Source organism: Gopherus evgoodei, chromosome 6 (assembly GCF_007399415.2).
Source record: "Gopherus evgoodei ecotype Sinaloan lineage chromosome 6, rGopEvg1_v1.p, whole genome shotgun sequence".
Lineage (NCBI taxonomy): Eukaryota > Metazoa > Chordata > Testudines > Testudinidae > Gopherus > Gopherus evgoodei.
In genome coordinates, this window is record NC_044327.1 from 59,493,783 (window position 1) to 59,518,724 (window position 24,942).

General features: G+C 40.6%; 1 protein-coding gene across 5 annotated transcripts in view; it reads right to left on the bottom strand.

Annotated features, from left to right (window-relative positions):
- LOC115653875 (zinc finger protein 474-like) overlaps nucleotides 1-18,247 on the bottom strand; it is a 57,594-nt gene extending 39,347 nt beyond the window's left edge. For 4 of the 5 annotated variants that reach the window (XR_004001027.1, XR_004001026.1, XM_030567604.1 and 1 more), the window contains exons 1-4: nucleotides 18,152-18,247; nucleotides 8,275-8,337; nucleotides 7,823-7,947; nucleotides 5,273-6,227 (exon numbers count right to left, since the gene is read on the bottom strand). Coding sequence is in view for 3 of the 5 variants with exons in the window: in XM_030567604.1 (XP_030423464.1) it covers nucleotides 5,273-5,992 (720 nt within the window). In the remaining 2 variants the exon portion in view is untranslated. The remainder of the gene's footprint in view (nucleotides 1-5,272; nucleotides 6,228-7,822; nucleotides 7,948-8,274; nucleotides 8,338-18,151) is intronic. The other variant, XM_030567603.1, reaches the window with a different exon arrangement.
- Between the last annotated feature and the right edge of the window lie 6,695 nt (nucleotides 18,248-24,942).

Here is a 24,942-nt window from a genome sequence, read left to right on the forward strand (position 1 = left end):
CCCAGGAGGGGGCTGCAGCGGAGCCAGAAGCCTGGGCTGATGGCGGGAGTGGCTGCAGCTGTGGGCCATTCCCCAAACTGAGCAATAAGGCTGTATAAGAAGGCCAGGGGAGCCAGAAGCAAAAAGAGTCTTCCTCTGGCTGTAGAGGGAGAAGGGCCTGGCTGCGGGGAACTAGACAAGGTACCTAGCGTGGAGCAGGGCTGGGGAAAGGCAGTGGAGTTGGGGAGCTCCTGCCTGGAAAGCCCCAGGCTGTGGCCTAGGATTAGGCCAAGAGGTACTGGAGTTGCAGGGTGCAACCCAGGGGTAGGCCAAGGCAGCAGGTCCAAACCGCTTTGCTGATGATGAGCAGCTGATACTGCAGTCTGCCCCAGGGTGTGGGGCTAGACAATGACTGGCAGTAGCTAATAGTGAAGCAAAATGGGGATAGAGGGTGGGGGGTTCCCAGGGAGGGGAAACCCTAAGGAAAAGGGGTTGCTGCCAGGGGGCAGAACCCCATGTAAAAGGGCACCAGGTCCAGGGAGTGACAAGGGGGCCAGCCGGGACAGGTGGATTACTGGCCTGCAGAGGGCGCTCCAAGCTGGAATATTGAGCTAATTCTCAAAGTGACCAGCAGGAGGTGCTGCGGGGGTGAGGTTACCATTTTTATTTTGGGGGTAAAACATTACAGTAGGGAATAAACAGCAGATGGCAGCACCAGATGCTAGAGATCCAGCTAGTAGGATTTTAGGATTAGAGTTATCACTATCTGTTGCCAAAGAAAACAGGAAAAGAACACTTATAGCACTTAATTAATATCAATCTGCATAGGAAGTAGCAACTCTTTTTTTCTATGAAAGAGTAGTGCATTCTCTGTTGTACCGAACTGGATTTAAAGAATATAATTATGTACCTTACTAACAACATCTAATGTATCACTATATAATCCAAATAGGCTCCAAGTAGAGGGATTTCAGAACTGATTTAATCTGTGAAAGTCAATTAGGCATAGGCTATTGTTTGGTTTATATACAGTGAGACCCAATTAATGTCAATGAGTCCATAGATTCCATTAAAATTCATACTTTGGATTAAAAAACAACTTTGAACTAACAAATCAGTAACACATCAACTAGCTTTCTCTATAGCTGGACAAAAGATTTGGCGGAGGATTAGAAGAAAATCAGAGCTAACATAAAAACAGTCGGCCAGATCCTTTGCTTCCTCATGGTTGCTTTATGCTGCTTTGGTCGCACATAGGAGCCCAAGAGGTGCTTTAATGGTACCAGCTGGTTCAGGATTTCCCAGTATGGTGGAATCCCCAGGTGGTGCAGAGTCTGCATAACTGTCCCTACCTCACCCTCTGATCCAACTCCCTGCACAGGGGACTTGGCAAGGGGAACATGTGTGGCAGGACATCCCTTCATTTCAGTGATACTCAGTTGTAATGGCTCCTTTAGACCACTGGCGACAGGGACAAATTAGAGCAACCATGAGGTTCCTCTGGTTAGTGCTAGCCCAGAATTGGGGTATGCAAGTTTATGTAATTTGGAATATTGATGGTCTCTGATTATAAATGTTAATGTAAGAGTTGGCACAGAGGCTCTTTTAATATATATATTTTACTAAATATTCATAAAAGGACCTGATTCAGCAAAACAGTTGATTTTACACATGCGCTTAATTGACTTGCTGATTCTGGACCAAAGAAGTTTGGATAAACATAACATGGACTGCTCAGGATTATTTTCCCCACCAAGAAGCCCTTTATTAATTTCTTCTGACCCTTCTTCTGTCTCTCAAAGGACATGTCCTCAGGCAACATTCCCTCAAGTGAACAGGGCTGGAATGCAGCTCTTTCTACTTTGCATTAACTAAGTATGACTGCATATTGTACTTTCCAAACGTCTCCTGCCACCAGCCCAGCACTTTCCCTCTATGCAGCAAAGCTGTTTGCTATTACTTAATTAGCCATTATTTATTTTTAACATAATATTAACAAATAGTAATATGTGTTGTGTAGCTGGCATAGTGAACAATAGTTACAAGTATTTGCGGGAAAAAATACAGTGAAAAATGGACAAGATGACTAAAAATTAAGCTCTACAGATGGTCTATTTCTTGTGTGGTCTTTATGCTACTCAGATGATTGAGATGATGTTCCCATTATAATTCTCTCTCTCTTTCCACTCCCATTTCTGTTTTTAAAGTGCAGGTCTACACAGAAGAGAGGTTCTGTAAATGTAAAAATGCAGTGTATGGTTCCTTGTCTATTACTGCTGAAGAATTCCCATACTAGATATATTCAATTCACCACTGAAGAGATTTCTTCTCTAGTGGCCAGCACTGCAAACTCAGCCTCAGACCTGAAACTCAAGCAGGGTTTTTTCCTTCTTGTGCATCATCACTAATATTATTACACTGTCAGTCAGATCTGTACAGCCCCCATCAATGTCAATGGAATGAACAGGTGTAACTGACTGGAACTAAGTAAACAAAGTAATGATGCACAAGAAAGATTAAAATCCAGTTCACATCATCTTGGCTCCACTGACTGTGCAGTATTAAGAGGAGTAAAAAGCAGTAATAACTTATTTTTGCCAATCAAGTCAACAGATGTGTCTGAATGTACACACATCTGTTGAGTAAGATGGTAACGTTTATACAAAATGACTTTTTCCATAGAATCTCTTCTCTACATCACTATAATTATGAACTTCTTTTAATAAAAAAAATATATATCTTAATATTTCTTCTTCAGTAAACATGAAATTATATGCAAAGAGTAACGTTAACTCATATGCATTATAATAGTAGTTCATTATACAATTACCCTATATTACATAATGATACAAGTTTTTGGTTGATAATACAATGTAACAATACAAGGTTAATGTATTTTTTTCTATAACCATAGATACTCATATATATTTTGCATTACTTCATATATCCTTGCCATGTGAACATATGGTGAAGATTTGGCACATATGCCATGTGAACATGTGGTGAAGAACCCTACTATTTATTCACCACTGTCTGTCTATCATAGCTCCTAGTACTGTAGTATCTGAGTGACTTACAATCTTTAATGTATTTGTCCTCACAACACCCCTGTGAAGTAGGGAAGTACTATTTATAGCCCTCTACCCACACACATTTTTTTAAACATATGGTGTCATAAACAGATAGTAGGAGTTAATAGAACAGAAGTACTTTATATCTCTTTTGCCTGTAAAGGGTTAACAATCAGTGAGCCTGGCTGTCACCTGACCAGAGGACCAGTCAGGGGACAGGATACTTTCAATCTTGAGGGAGGGAAGTTTTTGTGTGTGCTGTTAGTGTTTGGTGGTTGTTCTCTCTGGGTTCTCAGAGGGACCAGACGTGCAACCAAGTTTCTCTCCAATCTCTCCAATACAGGCTCTTATAAGTTCAGAATAGTGAGTACTAGGTAGATAAGGAGAGTTAGGTTTATGTTTGTTTTCTTTATTTGCAAATGTGTATTTGGCTGGAAGGAGTTCAAATTTGTATTTTGCTGAAAGGATTTTAATTTGTACTTGTATACTTAGGCTGGGAGGGTATTCCCAATGTCTATAGCTGAAAGATCCTGTACCTGTTCCATTTTAAATTTACAAAGATAATTTTTACTGTTTTTCTCTCTTTAATTAAAAGTTTCTTGTTTAAGAACCTGATTGTTTTTTAATTCTGGTGTGAGACCCCAGGGGATGGGGTCTGGATTCACTAGGGAATTGGTGGGGAGAAAGGAGGGAAGGGGGAGAGAGAGGCTAATTTCTCTCTGTGTTAGGATTACTGTCTTTCTCAGGGAGAGTCTGGGAGGGGGGGAGAGAAAGAGGGGGGGAAAGTGCATTTTCCTCTCTGTTTAAGATTCAAGGAGTTTGAATCACAGTGATCTTCCAGGATAGCCCAGGGAGGGGAAGTCTGGGAGAGGCAATGGTGGGGGAAAAGGTTTACTTTCCTTGTGGTAAGATCCAGAGGGTCTGGGTCTTGGGGTTTCCTGGGCAAGGTCTTGGGGGGACCAGAGTGTACCAGGCACTGGAATTCCTGGTTGGTGGCAACGCTACAGGTTCTAAGCTCGTAATTAAGCTTAGAGGAATTCATGCTGGTATCCCATCTTTTGGACGCTAAGGTTCAGAGTGGGGAATTATACCATGACAGATGGGAAACAGGGACACAGAGATACTAAGGCCCAAATTTATGAAGGTATTTAGGCATTGCCCCACTCAGCACTGCAAGGCCTAAGTCCCATTTTCAAAGGTGACTAAAATGGGACTTAGGCACTGCAATGCTGAGCAGAGCAACACCTAAATATTTCTAAAAATCTGAGCCTAAGTGACTTGATCTTGTAGGAAATCTGTAACAGAATAAGGATGTGAATATGGGCCTCCTGAATGCTAGACTAATGCAGTAACCAGTGGACCATGCATATTTCCTTTTTATAGGAGTGTGACTCCATTGAAATCAAATGAAGTTGGATGCTCAGCACTTTTGAAAATCAGGTCATTCATTTAGGCACCTACTTATGGATCTAGATGCTTAACTGTAGGCATTTAAAAAAAAATTCAGCCAAAATAAAGTAACATTCCAAAGTTGGTACAGAAACAAAAATATAGGCTCCATTTTGTTAATGTTCATGTAGCTTCTTGCATATAAATTGGAGTTAGAATTGGTCCCATTAATCTTGGCTCCTTCATCAAATTCAGTGGAAAAACTGCAGTCTCCTTACTTATTTTTCATTGTATTCTGAGTTGCTGGGCTTTGGACATGCAAAACCCAATGATTTTATTCATTGTTAAGTCTAACACTTAAAAAATGTAAATCTCTGGAATGATTAAAGAACAAGGAAACATTAGGGCTTGTGTTAATTAAATACAAACATCTGATGTCTGTTAAAACATACTAGAAAATGCAAAGCCTGCTTAAGCAGCTCAACATAATCTCTTAATAACCTATAGAGCATAATGGCCTCTTCTGGGGATATATCTCTCCCACTAGAACATGGAAAATGAGAATCCAAATATCTCCTTTCAACAAGAAAGATCAAAGAAACAGGGATAAATAGGATTAGAATATTTTATATCTTCCCTTCTGAACACATTATTCCCCCCCTTACTCCACCCTTGCTCAGCTGGGAAGAATTTGCATGGAGCAAAAAGATGCCTTTGAAAGAAGTAGGCCTTGAAATTTAAGATCTGATTAAAGTTCACTCATCTCTAGTCTCTGGGGTATCTACAGCAAAACAATCATGTCTCTTTCATAGGTCGTATGCATAATAATTTACCTTATCTGGTATGGCTGGTGCACCTCCATGTGTTTGTTGAACTTTACTAGATTGATCAGTATGTGCTGCAGATACAAGGCCAGAGCTAGGGCCTTTCACAGATTTTGGGGGGTTAGAGCTTGAAGGTCCCAGGCCACCATCCTTTGGTCTGCAACTCCTTTGGTGCACAGGGAGACGATCAGGAAGAAAAGTGCGACCACAGTTTTCACAGGGTAAGAGCTGAGCTTGAGCACTCTGATAAGCTGTCTCATTTGCAGCCTTAATGTCATAGGTGCCACCAGTAAGGGACTGAGGTTTAGCAGGCTCTGCTCTTCTGAGATGCTTTGGTAATTTGTCATTTTCAATATGCCACTTCTCCAAGCATTTTGGTTCATGTATGGCAAGAGATTGTGACCCAAATTCTCTGCCACAGATATAGCACACCCTAAAGCCAGGTCTCTTTGATGGAATGACTGGTCGATTCAACTGACTCTGAGACATGCTTGCAGTGTTTGACTGTTTTGATATTATTACAGTGCCTGGTCTTCTTTTCCCAGGGCTTGCTTTTACTACAGAATCTAAACTCACTATTTCTGGCAAAACTGTGGGAAGATCTGACACACTGGATGTTGCAATCTGTTTTGAAGGCAGAATGGTAGAGATATTAGCAGGGGCCTTTCCAGCACTTGGCAGAGTTTTATTATGCTGGCTCAAACTCTTTTTCTTTACAGTTGTTTCCATGAAGAATACAATGTTCCAGGAATGTTCTCTCTACTTTACTTGAGATTGCCTTTTTTCAATGTGATGCTCATTTTTGTTGACTTTGCTTCACAGGTTAGAAGCTACCAGAGTACAGGGGAGCTGCATCAAGTTGAGGCATATTAGCAGCAATCAGATTGTGATGTTTCAGTGGCAGGGGTTTGTGGGGGTTTTTTGTTGCAGTTTTTTTTCTTTTGCCTTTTTGCTTTGTTTTATCCTGAAACAAATTATATAAGAAGAAATTAATAAACACCATTTCTTGTTAAAGGTTGGCAACCAGGGGTAAAGTAGACTCCATTTACCTTACCATGATGCTATACTTTCAAGTCCCATACAAATAAGCAAGGCCATCTAAGATGGTTGACCCACAATGTCATCTGCTAAATTATTTTATTATATAAATCTGAAACTCAAAACTGTAAACTTGCAGGGTGCACAGTCATGAGAAGCAAAATACGGATAAAAGATTTGTATGAACCCAGGTGAATCAAAACTGCTGAGCTTCATACAATTGTAAACATAACCCAGAATTTGTTACTTTCATTTCTGACCAAAATGATACTTCATGAAATTTCCCAGTGCTAGTGCATGACCTTCGTCAGTAGTGTCCACCCTTCATCAACCCATGACCCTGTAGATAGCATTCTGTAGGTCCACGGATGAGTGTGGGATGGGTGGGCAGTCCAGGGAGACATATCATGTCCTCTCTCTTCTGTCCTGTGTGATTTTAAAAAGCTCTAACTCATTGCTAAATTGCTTTTCTTTTCCTTGAAGCACGGCTCTGCTGGAAGCTGGTGCCAATAATGGAAAGGGACCATTGGGCCCCCTGAATCAAAGTAGAGGTACAAAAGCTCTTTGCAGAAGGCCTTTGCTTCCTAAGGAAATCTGCCTTCCCTCCCACAAAGAAACAACATGGAGGTAACTGCACAGGATTCCCCTTATAGAATTTTCCTTCCTTGCTCCTTCCACAAGGAACTCCAATCTGCCCCTCACTTATTTTCCTCAGAGGGACAAGTTTTTGCCTCCCTTGTTTTCATCTTTATGCCCCTCTTAAAATAATAATACTTTGCATAGCTACAGCACCTATAATTATAGAATCGCAAAGTGCTTTACACATATTAGTTAATACTCACAACATTCTTGTGCTCCAGAGAAGTATTATTTTGTAGAGGAAGAACTGAGGCCTAGAGAACTAAATTCAGAAGTGGTGTAAGTGGGTGCACTTCACTGACCTAACTGTTTACAGCGGTTCTGAGTTTAACTCTTGTCTAGGCCACACAGCAAGAGACAGTAGGTGAGGTGAGAATAGAACAGAAATCTCCTGTTTCACAACCCACTTACCCCATTGGGCAGTTTGGTCATGAAAGATTACCATGCTTTCCCAATTTTACTAAAGGAACAACAATACTATCAATGACATTTAAGTTTGATAAACAAAACCTTTACACAACCAGTGTCTGAAACTATATATGAGTGCAAGGTCAAAGTCTCGTCTCACTTATGCTAGTCTAAACCTGAAGTAAATCTGTGGTAGGCAGTAGAGTTATATTGATGTAAAATCAGTAAGTAAGAAGAGAATCAGGCCTCTGGCACCCAAAAGGAACATTAAAAATACTGAAAAAATTGACGTGTCATAAAACCAGTTTTGCAGTAAAAAACCTACTCCATCTTTGAAGTCAAACATGGTAGAAATATTATGTGCCTCATCTCAAGAAAATACAGGAAATATTGACCATTCCATCTGATCTAAGATTTGTATTTTGATCATTTTTGCATATGTAACATATAAACTAATGCCTTGCTGCAACTTACTTTTTATCTCCATGACATCATCCTTCCAAGTATTTCTGATTTAGTGTTGACTGAAAAACAAATTCATGGCTGCGGATGTAACAAATTCAAAAATCCAGACAGCATTCTGGCTGACAAAGGTGATTCTGCATGAAAGAAAAGAATACAAGACATGTAACTGACGGACTCGATAAAACTATTAATATGAAGTTTTGAACTTCATGTATTTCTTGAATTGAATTTTAAATTCACCATGCAACTGGGAAATTATATTAGCAATGAAGTTTGGATCATAACACTTCCTCGGAGAAAGCAACAAAACAAACTGTACATCCTTTGATACAAGATACAAGGATGTAATTTTAGCAAGGGTTTCTGGGAACAACTAAATAAAAAATAATCACAACCATATATTTTGTTCATTTTGGATTAATTTTTTACAATGATTGGCTACTAATAAAGAATACAGATACCTGCTGGAACTGTAGTTTTTCAGTTTATGACACTCCTTGAGCTCAATTTTCAAACTTGGTTTCCTGAAAGTGAAATTTTCAGTGAAACTTTGTGGAAATGGAACCTTAATGACAAAAATAAATCTTTATTAATGTCTGCGCCTGTTAGCACAGCACAGTTGTGGGAGTAGGAGCTGGATTCTCCTCTGAGTTCCATATCATCAGCGGAATTGCAAACCCAGTTGTCAGGGTTCCTTCCCCACTCTGAACTCTAGGGTACAGATGTGGGGACCCGCATGAAAGCCCCCTAAACTTATTTCTATCAGCGTAGGTTAAAACCTGGTACGCTGCCACCACCAAGTAATTTAACAAGAACCAGGGAAAGGACCACTTGGGGTTCTTCTTTCCCCAAAATATCCCTCCAAGCCCTTACTCCCCCTTTCCTGGGAAGGCTTGAGGATAATATCCTAACCAATTGGTTACAAAATGATCAAAGACCCAAACCCCTGAGTCTTGGGACAATGGAAAAATCAGTCAGGTTCTTAAAAGAAGGGTTTTATTAAAAAGAAAAGGTAAAAATCATCTCTGTAAAATCAGGATGGAAAATAACTTTACACGGTAATCAGATTCAAAGAGCCCAGAGGAACCCCCTCTAGCCTTAGTTTCAAAGTTACAACAAAACAGGTATAAACATCCCTCTAGCAAAGGGCACATTCACAAATTGAGGAAACAAAGATAAACTAACACGCCTTGCCTGGCTGTTACTTACAAGTTTGAAATATGAGAGACTTGTTTAGAAAGATTTGGAGAACATGGATTGATGTCCGGTCCCTCTTAGTCCCAAGGGTGAACACAACCAAAACCAAGAGCACAAACAAAATCCTTCTCTGCCCTCCCCAAGATTTGAAAGTATCTTGTCCCCTTAGTGGTCCTTTGGGTCAGGTGTCAGCCAGGTTACCTGGGCTTCTTAACCCTTCACAGGTAAAAGGATTTTGGTGAACTCTCGCCAGGAGGGATTTTATAGTATTGTATATAGGAGGGTTTTTACCCATCCCTTTATAGTTATGATACCCATTCTAATAGCAGGGCCAAATTCTGCTCTCAGCTGTGCTTGAGCAATTTGGTTGAAGATGAACTTTATTACTGGGTGTGATGCATATGCAGGAAAAAGAACCCAGCTTGACTTGACTTGCAAGTTTTACTTGTAAACATAGAAAATGGAATATGCATGAAATGGAGGCATTAAAAACAAAGAAGCACAATAAACAGAGATACATGGTGCTTTCTTTATAGAGTCATGTTTCAGAGTAAAACTGCACTCTGTATAAGCTGCACTGCCAAGCATCCTCAATATGCCCTACTTCACTAGGAGTTCAGAGGGTTCAGCCCTGCACATGAAATGCTAAATGACTCACATGATCAGAATCATTACTAGAATATTCAGATCCCACAGCAGGATACTCAGACAGACATTGAAATGTGTAAAACAGGCATTTTCTAAGAAGATATTTAGATTTTGAAGAAATTGCCCATTTTCCATGCTTAAGTGTTGATTTAAGTATTCAAATATAGGTGTGGGGTGTTCCTATTTAATAATGTAATCACTTATATTGCAACCATCATGAAATATATTGTTAGCACTTGGCCATAAGAGACCATTCACTGCCATGACCAATACCAAGCACAATGAACATCCCAGCAGCTTTTAATGAGATTGCTACTTAGCATTTATATCAAATTTCAAGTTGCTTCACAATTTCAAAACATTAAATCATTGATTAATTAAACTTCATTGGTTGAAAGCTAAGCTTTATTGTCCCGATTTTACAGCTAGGGAAACTGATAAAGAGATGTTAAGTGACTTGCCCAAAGCTTCAGAGTGTCAATGGAATAGACAAAAAATGAACTGTGTACTTCCTAACTACTAGTCGTATGCTCTGAACACTAAACCTGTTAAAATCAGTGAAATACCATCTCAGATAAATGCATCTTCTGCTGCATCTACATATTTAACAACCATAATCCTATGTACCTTTGTAGTACTTGACATTAGAAGATCTCAAAGCCTTTTACAAACATGAATGAACTAAGCTTCACAACAAGCATGTAGGCTAGGCACTGTTATCCCTACTTAACAGATGAAGAAACTGAGGCACAGAGCGGTTAAGTGACTGACATTACTGACTGACTGACAAGCTCACATAGCAAGTCTGTGGCAGTGCCAGGAATAAAATCTAGATCTTCCAACTATCTGATCATTCTCCTTCCTAATGGCCCCAGAGTCAGGCTCTGGCCACTCACAAGAGGGAGCAAATTCTGAAGCAAAGAACGTGGCTATTCATCTTCAATAATTCAGCTCCCAACATGTTTCAACATTGGGATTTTTGCCTTTCTTATAGTTTCTGTAAATTGTCCCCTTGATATATGTATGTACTTTACATGCGAGTCCTATTACATGCAAGGTGAGCTATGTTAATACCATTCTCAACACACTATTTGACAAATTTAGCTCCCTTTTCTGTTTGCAAATTATCCATAGAGAGTTAGACTTTTACCAATTTGTTAGTTATTCAAAATTATTTGATAATTTTTACTTAGTGGTATTGAGTACTTAAAGACACAACATAAGAACTCAAATGCAGGGGTCTAGTCATCCTTGCCATTAACTAGTAACAGAAACACAAAAATAACAAAAGCCAAAGTACGATCACTTTTCTGGGCCTAACCACACCCTTAATATTTTACAGGGACATATTCCAGGCCAGAGATTTCTCACAGACTATTTGCTAGGACTATTGCTTCATGCATTTGGGTTTTGCAATTTGCTATTCATACTGGGAGTGATATTCACTCCCCAATGAAAGGTGAAGACAATGCTTTTTCATCACTTAAGTCTTCCAGTGTGGCTAAAGCAGAGCATAGGCCTTGCACAGGCCCACTGCACATGGGTAAATTTAGCACAGATTGTATGCACTTTAGTGCAGGGACTGTCAGGGACCGATCACTAACTAAGGGCTCATGGGGCTAGTGTAAAACACATAAAAAGTAATAAAAATACGAGTGGTCACCAGAGTTGCATGTTATTCTTTCTGTTGCCAGTCCCACAAATAGCTGTCAAGTTAGTTGCACTAACACTACTGGTATGGATTGTGGCTATGTATTCCCGGGATGATATGACACTTTCTCATTCTGACAAAGTCAATTTGGCTCATGCAAGGGTTTGTGGAGAGTGAATACAAGGGGTTGTGAATGCCATCAAAGCAAATCTGTAATTTTTGTAAGAACAAGTGACTGTGAACAACTATTTTGAAATATGCAGGCAGCTCTCTGGCAAACACATTAGGGAAAATATACGTTCCGAGTTTAACATCATCTTCTCTAAAATTCTAATGTCTCATTACAGCTTATATAATGACATTGTAAAGTACAAGGCTGTAAAAGCCTGTAATTTTTGAGACTATATTTGTATTGTATGTCCCTATGCACATTAAAATACGTCACTGTGATATTTTTGTCTGCAGTATCAAAAGGGTTGCTAGCCAGCGTACACCAATTCATCACAAGAGTGTGAAACTGAAATGTCCAATGAAAAAAAATTATTACCAACTAATGGCCATACAAAGATCATAAACAAGTTAGTTCCAGATACTATAGTAATCAACAATAAACAAGAAGCTTAGTGGGTTTGCAGAAAGCCTGGTCCTTTTTAGAGCAAGAACTTTTGCCTCATCACTTTAATGCGGAAAACATCCACTTCTCCACTCCCTGCCAACTATCTAGTGTAGGAAAAAAAGTTGTATATATAATGAGTCTGCAAGCCCCTTACCTTTCATAGGGGTCTGAATTTTCTGGCTCTTACTTCTCTGGGGTTCAATTCTTCACCCCACAAATGACTCTAGTCACTGAATGTGTGGCCGGGTGTGCTCCACAATAGGAGCACATGGTTCCAGAACTCATTTGAATTCATTGGCTGACAAAGCCTGTAAATAAGGCAGCTGTAACTACATGGCCCTTTCAAATAATGGAAAAGGGATTCCTAGGAGGACTGCCTATTGAACACAAGTTGGAAGGTAGCCAAGGCCTTTTAATGGGATGAAGGAAATGGAGACACTAATGGGTCACATGAAGGGAGGAAATAAGGGTTGTTGGAGGGTCATGGGAAGTGACCGTCAGAAAGTTCAGCTAAGTTTCAAAGAGTTTCTGAACCTAGTGAGGTTGTACTCATCATCTTCTCTTCTATTTACTGATTTAGGTCAGATTGATCATTATGTTGCCTGAAAGGATTTGAAAGTAACGTCAAGCAATACACTGATTCCCACATGAAGAATGTTGTCTGGCTCAAGCTATTTTATTATTAACAATGAATAAAACAACAAAAGAAGCTATAAACAACCTATTAACAATATAACCTATTATTGGATTTCCAAGCTTGCTGTTGAAATACTTACAGAATTATTCTTCCTTATGGGGATTACACTATTTGGTCTACGTTTCTTCCTGCCAAATTGACATTTGTTTGTTGGAAAGTAAATATAAATTCAGTGTGAACTGAAAATGTATTTGAAGACTTCAAAACCCCCTTTGTCTAGCTTAAATCATAAAATACATTGAATTCATTCAAGCTGTGGAATTAATGTTTCTGTGTAAAAGGTAAAATAAAACTTTTTTTCTTTTCTAAATGATACAACATTGGAAACCAGTTATGGTTTGCTATCTTAGGCCTGGTCTACACTGGGGGGCGGGGGGGCAGGTGTCGATGTAAGATACGCAACTTCAGCTCCGGGAATAGCGTAGCTGAAGTCGACGTATCTTGTTTCGACTTACCTCCCGTCCTCACGGCACGGGATTGATGGCCACGGCTCCCCCGTCGACTCCTCTTCCGCCGCTCACCCTGGTGGAATTCCGGAGTCGATGGGAGCGTGTTCAATATATCACGTCTAGATGAGACGCGATATCGATCCCCAATAGATCGATTGCTACCCGCCAATCCAGTGGGTAATCTGGACGTACCCTTATATAGCTCTTTTAGCCTATACCTGAGACCCCCTGCAGTTCCCACGGAGAGCAGCAATTCTAAAAATAATGGACTTGTCTGATTCAATTAAAAACAAGTGGAATAAAATGGCTAGTTCAGCTTCAGGCTGAGAGTGACACTTTATATATAACAGCCCAGAATCAAAAGTGTGTAATCAACATAAGTTTGACCACCCACCTTCCTGTTCTGTATGGGGAATAGGACCTGTAGCATATCAAACTTTTTAACTAATCCTAATCAAAAGTTGTAACAATGGCATCATAACCAATACATGTTATTTTCTCTTAGCTGTTATGTGTGGGTCGAGCATTCAGTTTAAAAGGTTCCACCAATAGGTTCAGGAGGAGTATAACTCACTCACATGGCTATTATCCTGATGGTTGTGGACTTCTTTCATGGCTCTGCCGGACTTGGAATCTCTCTAGATTCGCTTATGTAAACAACCCCTCAAACCCTATTAGCAGGCCATTTTCTGAGTTTGGATTTCTTAAATGAATTCTAGCCAACAAAACACATCTATGCTGACCAAGGTATTAAATTGGCCAGTGCTAGTAATCCTCAATACTTCACCTTTTCACTTAGCAGGAATGCCACATGGACATTTCACAACCACAAAACAATATGTAGCTTTTGGAAGATCACATGACATAAGGTCTCCTGGTGCCAGGATAGACTACTGCTTATTCAACCATAAAATGAAAAATAAGTAAAATTAATCATACCTTCCAAAAAACATTCTGTTTTATAAATACTAACTTGAAGTTCTGCACACTTAAGTCCTTAATCAGTCAAAATTCATACAGAATTTAATGAGAGTTTCATCTAATAAGGTCTGTAGAATTTGGCCTATTGCCTTTTTCCCTTCATCATCATATAAGAGTTCATCTGCTCCTACTGCTTATCCTTTACTTGATTTCTGAGGGCATCATTTCCCACTTGTGACTGCATATTTATTTTCACATTAACCTATGAAAATGAATGAGGTCTCAAACAGGGTAAAGTAAAATTTATAATCTCATTTGTGACATCACATTTGGGTTTTATAGAAATTGCAATCACGTTTCCAACATGACATGAGGCATGAACATTATTATTATAATTCATTATTCGTATCACAGTAGCAGTTAGAGGCCCAGGACAAGATCAGGGCCCCAGTGTGCAGGGCAATATACAAATACATAATAAGAGACAGTCTGTGCCTTGAAGAGATTATTATCTAAACAGACAAAATAGACAAAGGGTGGGAGGCGAAACAGCAGCACAGAGATGTGAAGTGATTTGCCCAAGGTCATATAGGAGGTCAGTTGCAGAGTCAGGAATTGGTATATCTAATGATAGAATAACTACCCGTTTGGGATGAGTCATCCCTATTTCTCAGCAGTTTGTCCTGAATCTGGTATTCTCAGTTTTGAGACATGGTGACACCCAGAGCACCCCGCAGGGCTGAAGCTGGGAGCCTAGAGCCCCAGTGCATCCCGGGGGAGGAAGCTGGGGGCCCAGTGTGCCTCCTGCCGCTGAATCCTAGAGCTCCTCCTCCTTCTGGGCCCTGGAATTTTTACAGTATGTTGTGGGGAGACTCAGAAAGAAAAAAGTTGAGAACGCCTGGACTAGATGGTCAGATCCAATATGCCAATGCCTATGTTCCTAAACGGGATATCCCTGTTCTTAAAATCAAAGATAACAGTATACAGAAACATCAAACAACAATTTAGGGAAGAAAATGAAGATGAACAACATATTGAATTGAAGTTTTAGGGGAAACTCAGGGAGACAGATGTAATTACCTGAAGTGTAATACCGCTTGGACGACAAATTTAACACCTTATGTTTTATTAAAAATTTTGTGTGATCCTTAATCAATACAGATGGCTAAAAGCACAGTTTCACATCTCATCTGAACCAGCAACACAGTACTCCCTAATGTCCTGCTGGGACATTGATGTTGTAGAAGGAAGAGTCCTCCTGCTGTATGTAAACAGTGCTTAGGAGGCCAGCGCCCAAATACTAAGCCAGCCAGGCACCACATGAGCTCTGGCAGGATTACAGTGCAAGATCATTGCATAGGTGGCAGATCAGTCATTCACTAGAGGTCCTGCCTCATAAGTTAGTGATGTGTCTTTAACACATGGCAGCCTAAAAGTTTGTTTTTTTATTGTTTTAAAAAACTGGGCTACTGCACCAAGCACAGTGCAGTCTCTTTGCTATGAAGTCGACATTTTAATGGCTGTGGCAGTGACCAATGTGGGATGCCATAGATTAGATTTATGGGATCGAGTCCTTAATTGCTCCCATGCTGCTTTGGAGATTTCACAATTTGCTACTTTTGACTTTGCTTTCTCCTCATTTTCTTTCTTTCCCTGTGTTTGAAGTTGTTTTTCATTTATTTGTTTACACTATCTAGTATCCTATTTTATAATTCTTCAGATACAAGGGCTTCATTACATTTCATGAGCCTATGGAAAAAAGATACAGGGCAACAGCATGAAATACCCCCAGATATTATGGGTTAAATGAAGAAACATTCAAGCTCTGTGCTATAAACAATAGTTTCACCTGGTTTGAAGTAAAATCCTTCCTCTTTCCAGTCAAGTCCCAGGTTACCGGATTAATGAAAATTCCAATTGGAATAAAAAATTGGTAATTTTGCATTAAAACCAATTATGCTAAATAATAATTTGGGCAACCATTCCATCAGGTATAATCTTAGATGGGATTCTTTTTACGTACATCTGCATAAACTTAGTGTACTTCAGAAAAAATTAAACAAAGAGCATATGTATTTTTGTTTTTGTTACTATATGCCATCATTTTTGCATTTTATAGGAAACATTGGTTTCTGGTAACCACTTATCAGCACCTTACCTATACAGCTGATCATTAGAACTACTGGAGGATCCTCAATGTGATCTGGTGCAATCAATAATTTACGTGCCAGTGGTGGCTATCCTATACATCAGGTAATATTTCTGTTTCTAACTTTCAGTGTCCACTTGCACCCACTATCTAAAACTTTGTCAACGAGACTTGTACAGGTGAGCTCCACAAAATAAATATACTGCTTTCCCAGTATGTAAGCCGCATGCCTAATTATCACCAATTCATCAATTTGGGGCGAGAGGTCCCACCCAAATCCTCCCCCCATCTCCACTCACCAAATTGGGAGATCTGCAGGAATCTTTCCCACTGGGCTTTTTGGGCTTGATGTGCTCGGATGATGTCTTAACGAATTAATTTTTATAACATCTTTGTGAGTTAGGGAAGTATTATCAACTGAGTCTGAACTTGAGATATAGAGGCACAGACTGATTAAGTGATTCACCCAAAGCCACAAAACAAGACAGTAATAGAGATGGGATTATAACTCAGGTATTCCTAACTCTTGGCCCTGCATTCAATTCGCTACACAACACAGTTTCCCTGAACATAAGAATATAAGAACGGCTGTACCGTGTCAGACCAAACGTTCATCTAGCCCAGTATCCTGTCTACCGACAGTGACCAATGCCAGGTGCTCCAGAGGGAGTGAACCTAAAAGGTAATGATATATGAGACCCGTTTCAAACCCATAATCATTCCAAACCCTTAATCATTTTAGTTGCCCTTCTCTGAACCTTTTCTAGTGCCAGTATATCTTTTTTGAGATGAGAAGATCACATCTGTACGCAGCATTCAAGATGTGGGCATACCATCGATTTATATAAAGGCAATACTATATTCTCCTTCTTATTCTCGATCTCTTTTTTAATGATTCCTAACATCCTGTTTGCTTTCTTGACCATCTCTGCACACTGCGGTGACATCTTCAGAGAACTATTCACGATGACGCCAGGATCTTTTTCCTGATTCATTGTAGCTAAATTAGCCACCATCATATTGTATGTATATTTGGCGTTATTTTTTCCAATGTGCATTACTTTACATTTATCCATATTAAATTTCATTTTCCATTTTGTTGCCCAATCACTTAGTTTTGAGAGATCTTTTTGAAGTTCTTCACAGTCTGCTTTGGTCTTAACTATCTTGAACAGTTTAGTATCATTTGCAAACTTTGCCAACTCCCTGTTTACCCCTTTCTCCATATCATTTATGAATAAATTGAATAGGATTGGTGAAGGCTAACAAGATGAAGGATCACAATGTACATAAAAGGCTGTTACAAGGAGGAGAGAAAAAAATTATTCTCCTTAAACTCTGAGGATAGGACAAGAAGCAATGGGTTTAAATTGGAGTAACGATGTTTAGGTGGGACATTAGGAAAAAACTTCCTAACTGTCAGGGTGATTAAACACTGGAATAAATTGCCCTGGGAGGCTGTGGAATCTCTATCACTGTGGATTTTTAAGAGCAGGTTGGACAAACATCTGTCAGGGACTGTCTAGATAATACTTAGTCCTGCCATGAGTGTGGGGGGGTGTGGAGTAGCTGACCTCTCAAGGTCCCTTCCAGTCCTATGATTCTATGATTCTAATGTCACTTTACTGCAAATGTGATAAGCAGGAAGTTCATGTTTGCTTTGTTCAGTAAAATGGAAACTTCAATGGTTTTCCTCTCCTGGTGCCTTAAAGAAATTAACAGAATTATCTGAACCAAAGATCAGAAGGGGCTGGATGAAGTGCAAACCTTGTAATGAAACAAACCTATCAATGACTATTTATTCTAAAAATGTATTTTGGTTTAAAGGGCCATGCTGAAGTTTGGATCCACATCCCAATTTTCCTAAGACCAGGAGTGTTCTGATCCAGAGTTATGGTTCAGGTTCATCTTTGTAAAAGAGAAAACTGCGCATCTTAAACAGCAGATTTAGAAGAACACAAAACAAACCACATTTTTCCTGCTCTGCATGTGTAATTTTTTCTGACTTACCTTGTGATTTCAGCACCTAATCCCCCACATACTGATCCCCGCTGTGAGCATCCAGGAGTGAGCAAGGAGCTGGCAACAGCACAGTCCCTTCTCTCTTTCAGGGCTTGGAAGGTTAGCATTTTCTGTTGCTACGGTAATAGGAGTCTCCCTTTTGTCTCCCACATGTTGCCCAGCAACGTGTCAACAAATGTAAATTCACAGAGCCCCTCAGAAGCTGATTGGCCAGCTTCAATGCTTGGTTAGAAAAAGGAACCAGGAGGTGTGTTCAGGAAAAAACAATGGGAGGGAGTCTTTGCAATCCCCATAAGCATCTTCAGTGGAGTGGGATGCCAGGGTGCAGCAGCTGGAAGTTGCTCCAGATTTCCCTCTTGGTGCTCTATCACTGACCTACACCAGGTAAAGAGGAAGGAACAGAACTCTCCCCACTCTGCAAATACTCCATAATCAGTAATCACTGACCTACATGAGGTGAGGTCGGATGTGTAGGATGCAGGAGGAGCTGCAGCTGGAATACCTGCCCCCCTACCAGTTATTGTACAGTTATAGCATGTATGATGTCAGTGTGTGGTAGGACATGTAGATGGATACCCTTAAATTACATAATCAGTCAGCAGTGCATGTGTCACGACTTGAACCTCCTGGGCACACATCTTCATCAACACTGGTTTCTCTGGGCTGCTAGTACAGCTTTTTACCCCTCTAATCTTCTTCACGGGACAGTTGCCTGTAAATATTGGGTAATCTTGGATGCTTTTCTTAACTCTATCTTGAGGGCCCTGCAGATCTCTTCAAAACCCACTGACTGACTATGCCTCTGTGACTGGAGTCCTAGAGGGGAGCCAGCTATGGTAACTCAATTAGGGTGAATTGCAAAGAATGGGGCAGCCAATCTCCATAAAGCTGGTGGATATTCCAATACCTAGATTTACCAAGCCAACATAAAACAGCTTCTTTATTACCTTACTGGTTACTCAGAAGTCCAAACAACACAGTTCCATTAAAGTGATCCAGCCTCAGGCTTCCATCCAGGTACCAACGTCAAATATGATGAAAACTTCTGTAAATCTTATTTCATCATATAAAAGAAAAGGTTCTACTAATCCCTAAGGATTAGACACATTACCTCCCGGGTTAATGAATGTTTCAGATCTTACCCAAATACATTCTACAGCCAATTCTTATTAACTAAACTAAAATTTATTAAAAAACAAAAGAGAGAATGGTTAAACTATCAATATACACATAGATCTGAGTTTGATTAATTGAGGTGCAAAGTCATAGCAGAGATGGTGTAGTTGTAAAGAATTCTTTCAGAAATAGTTCATAGGTTATAGTCCAATGTCCAAATCTCATATTCAGGGTGTACCAGCATAACTAAGACCTCAGTCTTGTGACTCAAACTTCCCCTGGTGAAGCCTAAGCAGATCTGAGATGACAGAATCAGGACCCAAGGATCTTTTATACAGTTGTATGTCTTTTGACAAGCTGGAGTTCCTGAAGGAACAAAAGGTAATTAGGATGACTGAAGGAGGTCCATCACCATTACGTAGTTATATGAATTAACATAGGGCCATTTGCTTGTTCCTCCACTATTCACAGTACATTTCAAAGAGAGATGAATACCGAGATATCCCATGTTTACTTTTCATTTAAATGCTTAGACCTAGGTACCAGTGATTTCAGCTCTGCAGCATGTAACAAGACACTCAGTTGAATCTAAATTAGCTCTTTTATTATACTATGGAGAGAGGAAGGATCAAATGGTGTCTAAGACCCTTAAACACATACCTGTCCCCACCCTCTCTCAAATCCTTGGTCTTTGGAACCCATGTCCCCTGCCTAGCAAGTGTCATTTAGTTGAGTGTGAGTCCCTCCATCGGGGTATGCCAGATACAGTTCTGCTGCCCTCGGTTCACACAACAAGGATAACAACTCCTTTTTACTCCTGCCCCAATAACAAGGACACTGGGGATCCAACACCAGCCACAAGTGATCATTTGGGCAAGCAATCCCATCATACTGAGCACATAGGCAGGGTGGGTGTGTCCATGCAAACGAGATCAGCTTCTGAAGTCTTTTTCCACAGCTCACCACTAGATGTCAGGGGAGAGCTCATTCAGACTCTGCTTACATATATATACACCCCAGTGCTTTATCATGCAGAATGGTACATAGATACTACTGCAAAAGGTGCATTTGACATATCTAAATATATGTTAAGAACTTAATTATTCTCCACTGGAGTTAATGTTGAAGGATTATCTGTCATTTCCTGAGAAAGGGAACACATGTCACTGAGACTGAATGTACCTTGAGTAGGAGTTTAATTACCATTTCTCATGAGGAGTCCGCAGATACAAAAGATCACATTGCTACTAAAAACATAGTTCAAATGTGCACCACCCACATTCTCCTTTGAAACTGGCAGTCTTCCTAGGGAGATGAATATGGCTGCAGCTGAAGCAACAATAACTTTTCAAACAGTGAAATACTGTCAAGCATTCCAAATCTTGGACTTCACCAACCAAATTACACAACAATGTGAATGTGATTCCAATGTTGTCACCACCTGAAAATACCTAGTGCTCATTTTAATCTTTATTTATAATGGTACAATTACACTTACATAGAATCTTCTATCCAAACTGTGAGGTAGGGGTAATGGTTCAGAACGCTAATGGGTTCTGTCCTCAGTAACACAAACACATAACTGGTGGAAGAGAGAATATGTCAAATCATTAGAATTGGTATAATTAAGAATAGGAAGGTAGGTTTTGAGCAGGAATTAAAATGAAGAGAATCAGAAAAAAAAGAGAGAAAAAGAATCCCAGGGAGCTGGGCTAGAAAAGAAGAGGCCTAAAGAAATAGATCTTTCAACAATTTCTTTTAATTAAACCAGAGCTTCTCGGACTTGGCAAACAAGGCTAAAGCATTATTTACAAGTGGCATCCATAAACAAATATTTCTCATCCACTGCCCTGGACATTACTCATAGCATCAGAACTGATCATTTCACCACAGTTTAGGCTGTCCTCACCCATGCACTACTTTGAGTTCAGACACCCTTCCATGGAATGCTACAGCACTGCAGTCTAACCTCAGTTTACTTGGCCTCCATCTGAAGCTGCTTATGGTTCTCCAGAGCAGAGAGCTTTAGCCTGCGGGAATTCCTCTCACAGACTTCCAGGAACATTCAATAAATTGGATTTCCAGAAATTAGAAGCTACTGGCCTTATTTTTATGGCAGCCTGAGGATCCTGTGTGCTCAATCTACATTTCTTGCAGCTCCTTCAGAGTGGGTGTACCTAACTTAGCCTGCCATTTTACTCCATCTCTCATTGGCTTTCCTTAGCAATGCAGCTGTCCATACTTGCAGCCCTCATTGCCAGAAGACCACCCAAAGTGATAGAATCAGCAAGAGAAGATAACCCTGAATTCCCCTTCTCCCAGGTTACTCTATGCTGTCACCAGAGCAGCCTAGCCTGCTAACTTCTTGGACCTGCTGGCAATTATCACAAGAGCACTGAAGCAGAATGGTCTAGTAGCCCATATCAATGTCCACAAACAAATACCTGAATTCCAACAATGCAATATCAGAACTTGAGGTGGGAGTGCCAATGGTGGCATTAGTGTAACACCACTGCAGTAGGACCTATCTGAACATAGTCCATTTTAAAATGAGCAATGCTTCCTAAGCACAAGTGCTCCTGTCTGTTCCTTCTACTCTCCCAGGATTTCAAACTCTGCTTTGTCAGAGGCTATTCTTCGGTTCCTAATATTCTTCACCTCTGGCAGACACCCTTCACTTCATAAGTACCTTCACATGGAGAAAATACTGGGTACTAGCAGATACTATAATCTAGCATGGAAAAGGCATAACAAGAAACAATGGCTGGAAGTTAAAGCCAGACAAATTCAAATTAGAAATAATACCAATTTTTAACAGTGAAGAACAGCTTAGAAGGGGAATTGGTGGATTCTCCATCTCTTGAAGTCTTCACATCAAGACTGGATGCCTTTCTGGAAGATATGCTTTACTCGATCAAGTTTTGGGGCTCAAAGAAGTAACTGTATGAAATTATATGGCCTGTGATACACAGGAGGTCAGACTAGATGATCTAATGTTTTAAAATCTATGAGTCCTGTAATTCCTCATGATTGGCCCCCATAGGGATTAAACCTCAATTACTTAAAGCCTTCTCTCTCTGTCCTTGGAGTTATTAATCAGAGACTTTTTGTATCATCTTTCTTTTACACTTTCTCATCTCCTGTTTCATAGCTGCTCCACAAGACAGATTCCCAGTAGAAGAGTGGCAGCTCAATCTGATTCTGCAGGCCTAGACAAAATCTCCATTTTAGTCCTATAAACAGACACATCCTGTATTTGTTTGTTTTCTTCCTTACTATAATCAGTTAGGATGGTAAATGAGCTGGGGATGTCTCAAAGAACTCATTTCTAGTTCTTCATTAAAAAATGGTGCAGACATTCTACACAGCCAAAAAGAACAGAGCTCCAGTTTAACCAGTGTCTCACCTATATTCCTAAATTCTAATATCATTAAGAAAAAAATTGCATGCATTGGATGTGAAATGGGATTTAAAGTCTATCTGCACTGGACAAAAGGGTTGAGAAAGTGAGAGACCTTTTATTCTTCTTTCATGGGATCTCTAAAATGGTTGAAGGCCTCTCAGATGACCAAAATAAACATAAGCCAAACATGCAAAGTATACTGTAAGACCTCTCCCGTGGACGTGATATATCTTGACTTTAGCAAAGCTTTTGATACGGTCTCCCACAGTATTCTTGCCAGCAAGTTAAAAAAGTATGGATTGGATGAATGGACTAGAATAGAAAGCTGGCTAGATTGTCGGGCTCAATGGGTAGTGATCAACATCTCGATGTCTAGCTGGCAGCCGTGATCAAGCGGAGTGTCTCAGGGGTTGGTCCTGGAGCCAGTTTTGTTCATCTTTATTAATGATCTGGATGAAGGGATAGATTGCACCCCCAGCAAGTTCACAGATGACACTAAGCTGGGGGGAGCGGTAGATACACTGGAGGGTATGGACAGGGTCCAGAGTGACTGAGACAAATTGGAGGATTGGGCCAAAAAAAAATCTGATGACGTTCAACAAGGACAAGTCCAGAGTCCTGCACTTAGGACAGAAAAATCCCATGCACCGCTACAGGCTGGGGACCACTGACTAAGTAGCAGTTCTGCAAAAAAGGACCTGGGGATTACAGTGGATAAGAAGCTGGATATAAATTAGCAGTGTGCCCTTGTTGCCAAGAAGGCTAATGGCATATTGTGCAGCATTAGTCCAGCAGATTGAGAGAAGTGATTATTCCCCTCTATTCGCCACTGGTGAGGCCACATCTGGAGTATTGCGTCCAGTTTTAGGCCCCCCCACTACAGAAAGGATGTAGACAAATTGGAGAGAGTCCAGCAGCAGAGGGCAACGAAAATGATCAGGGGGCTGGGGCACATGAGTTACAAGGAGCGGCTGAGGGAACTGGGCTTGTTTAGTCTGCAGAAGAGAAGAGTGAGGGGGGGATTTGATAGCAGCCTTCAGCTATCTGAAGGGGAGTTCCAAAGAGGATGGATCTCAGCTGTTCTCAGTGGTGTCGGATGACAGAACAAGGAGCAATGATCTCAAGTTGCAGTGGGGGAGGTCTAGGTTGGATATTAGGAAACACTATTTCACTAGGAGGGTGGTGAAGCACTGGAATGGGTTACCTAGGGAGGTGGTGGAATCTCCATCCTTAAAGGTTTCTAAGGTCTGGCTTGATAAAGCCCTGGCTGGGATGATTTAGTTAGTCTTGGTCCTGATTTGAGCAGAGAGTTGGACTAAATGACCTCCTGAGGTCTCTTCCAACCCTAATCTTCTATGATTCTATGACATCGAAGTGCATTCTGCAAAGGGCTCATCAAAGTCTTAGGATGAGAAGCACAGAGTTTTGCAATGCAGCTATGTAAGATTGGGAATCTCTTAATGATAACAATAAAAGTTTAATTCACTGTCTCCTTTCCTCTTGCTCTTCTTTCTCTTTCCTTTTTCTGTTGAATCCTTTTTTCTCTGAGGAGAACTACTCCTTCCCTTCAGTAACAAATTCCTTAATTCTCATCCCCTTCTCCTCACTACTTCTTCTTTCCCATCCCAACTTGTTCAACTTCACTCTTTGCTAATGAAACAATTATCACTCAATCTTTTCCTTCTTTCTCCACTGCCTGCCACAACCACCAGCACCCATGAACTCATTCACCTGTCTCCCCATCCACACTCATTGCCCCCCTCCACAGAGAACCACACACACATCTATTGTCCCACACAGGCCCATGCACCACCACTCATGGGACCTTCTTTTCTGGATTTCACACCTACCCCATACCTTTTCAGGGATGGTAAGGACTCCCCAAACACCCACGGGTCACCCCAGACCCATCCCCCTTTTGAACTCTCATTAGCTCTCCCATAGCCTCCTTCTTGTTCTCTGAGACCCTACCTCTTAGGTCTTTTTGTGCATCTCCTATTCCATTTTCTGGCATTTCTGTGTGACACACACACATACAGCCCCCTGCCCCATGGCCCTCAGAGTCTCTCAGCCTCATCACCCTCCCCACAAGGCTCCCATATGGACCTGTTTAGACCTCTTGTCAGGCCCGCTTTTCCCATATACCCTTCATGGGTCTCTTGGGGCAAGCCATATCCTCTCCTGGCTTTTCCACCTTTCCACCCAGGCCTGCACTCACTCTCTACTTCTTTCATTGCACTGGCCATAGGCAAGAGTAGAA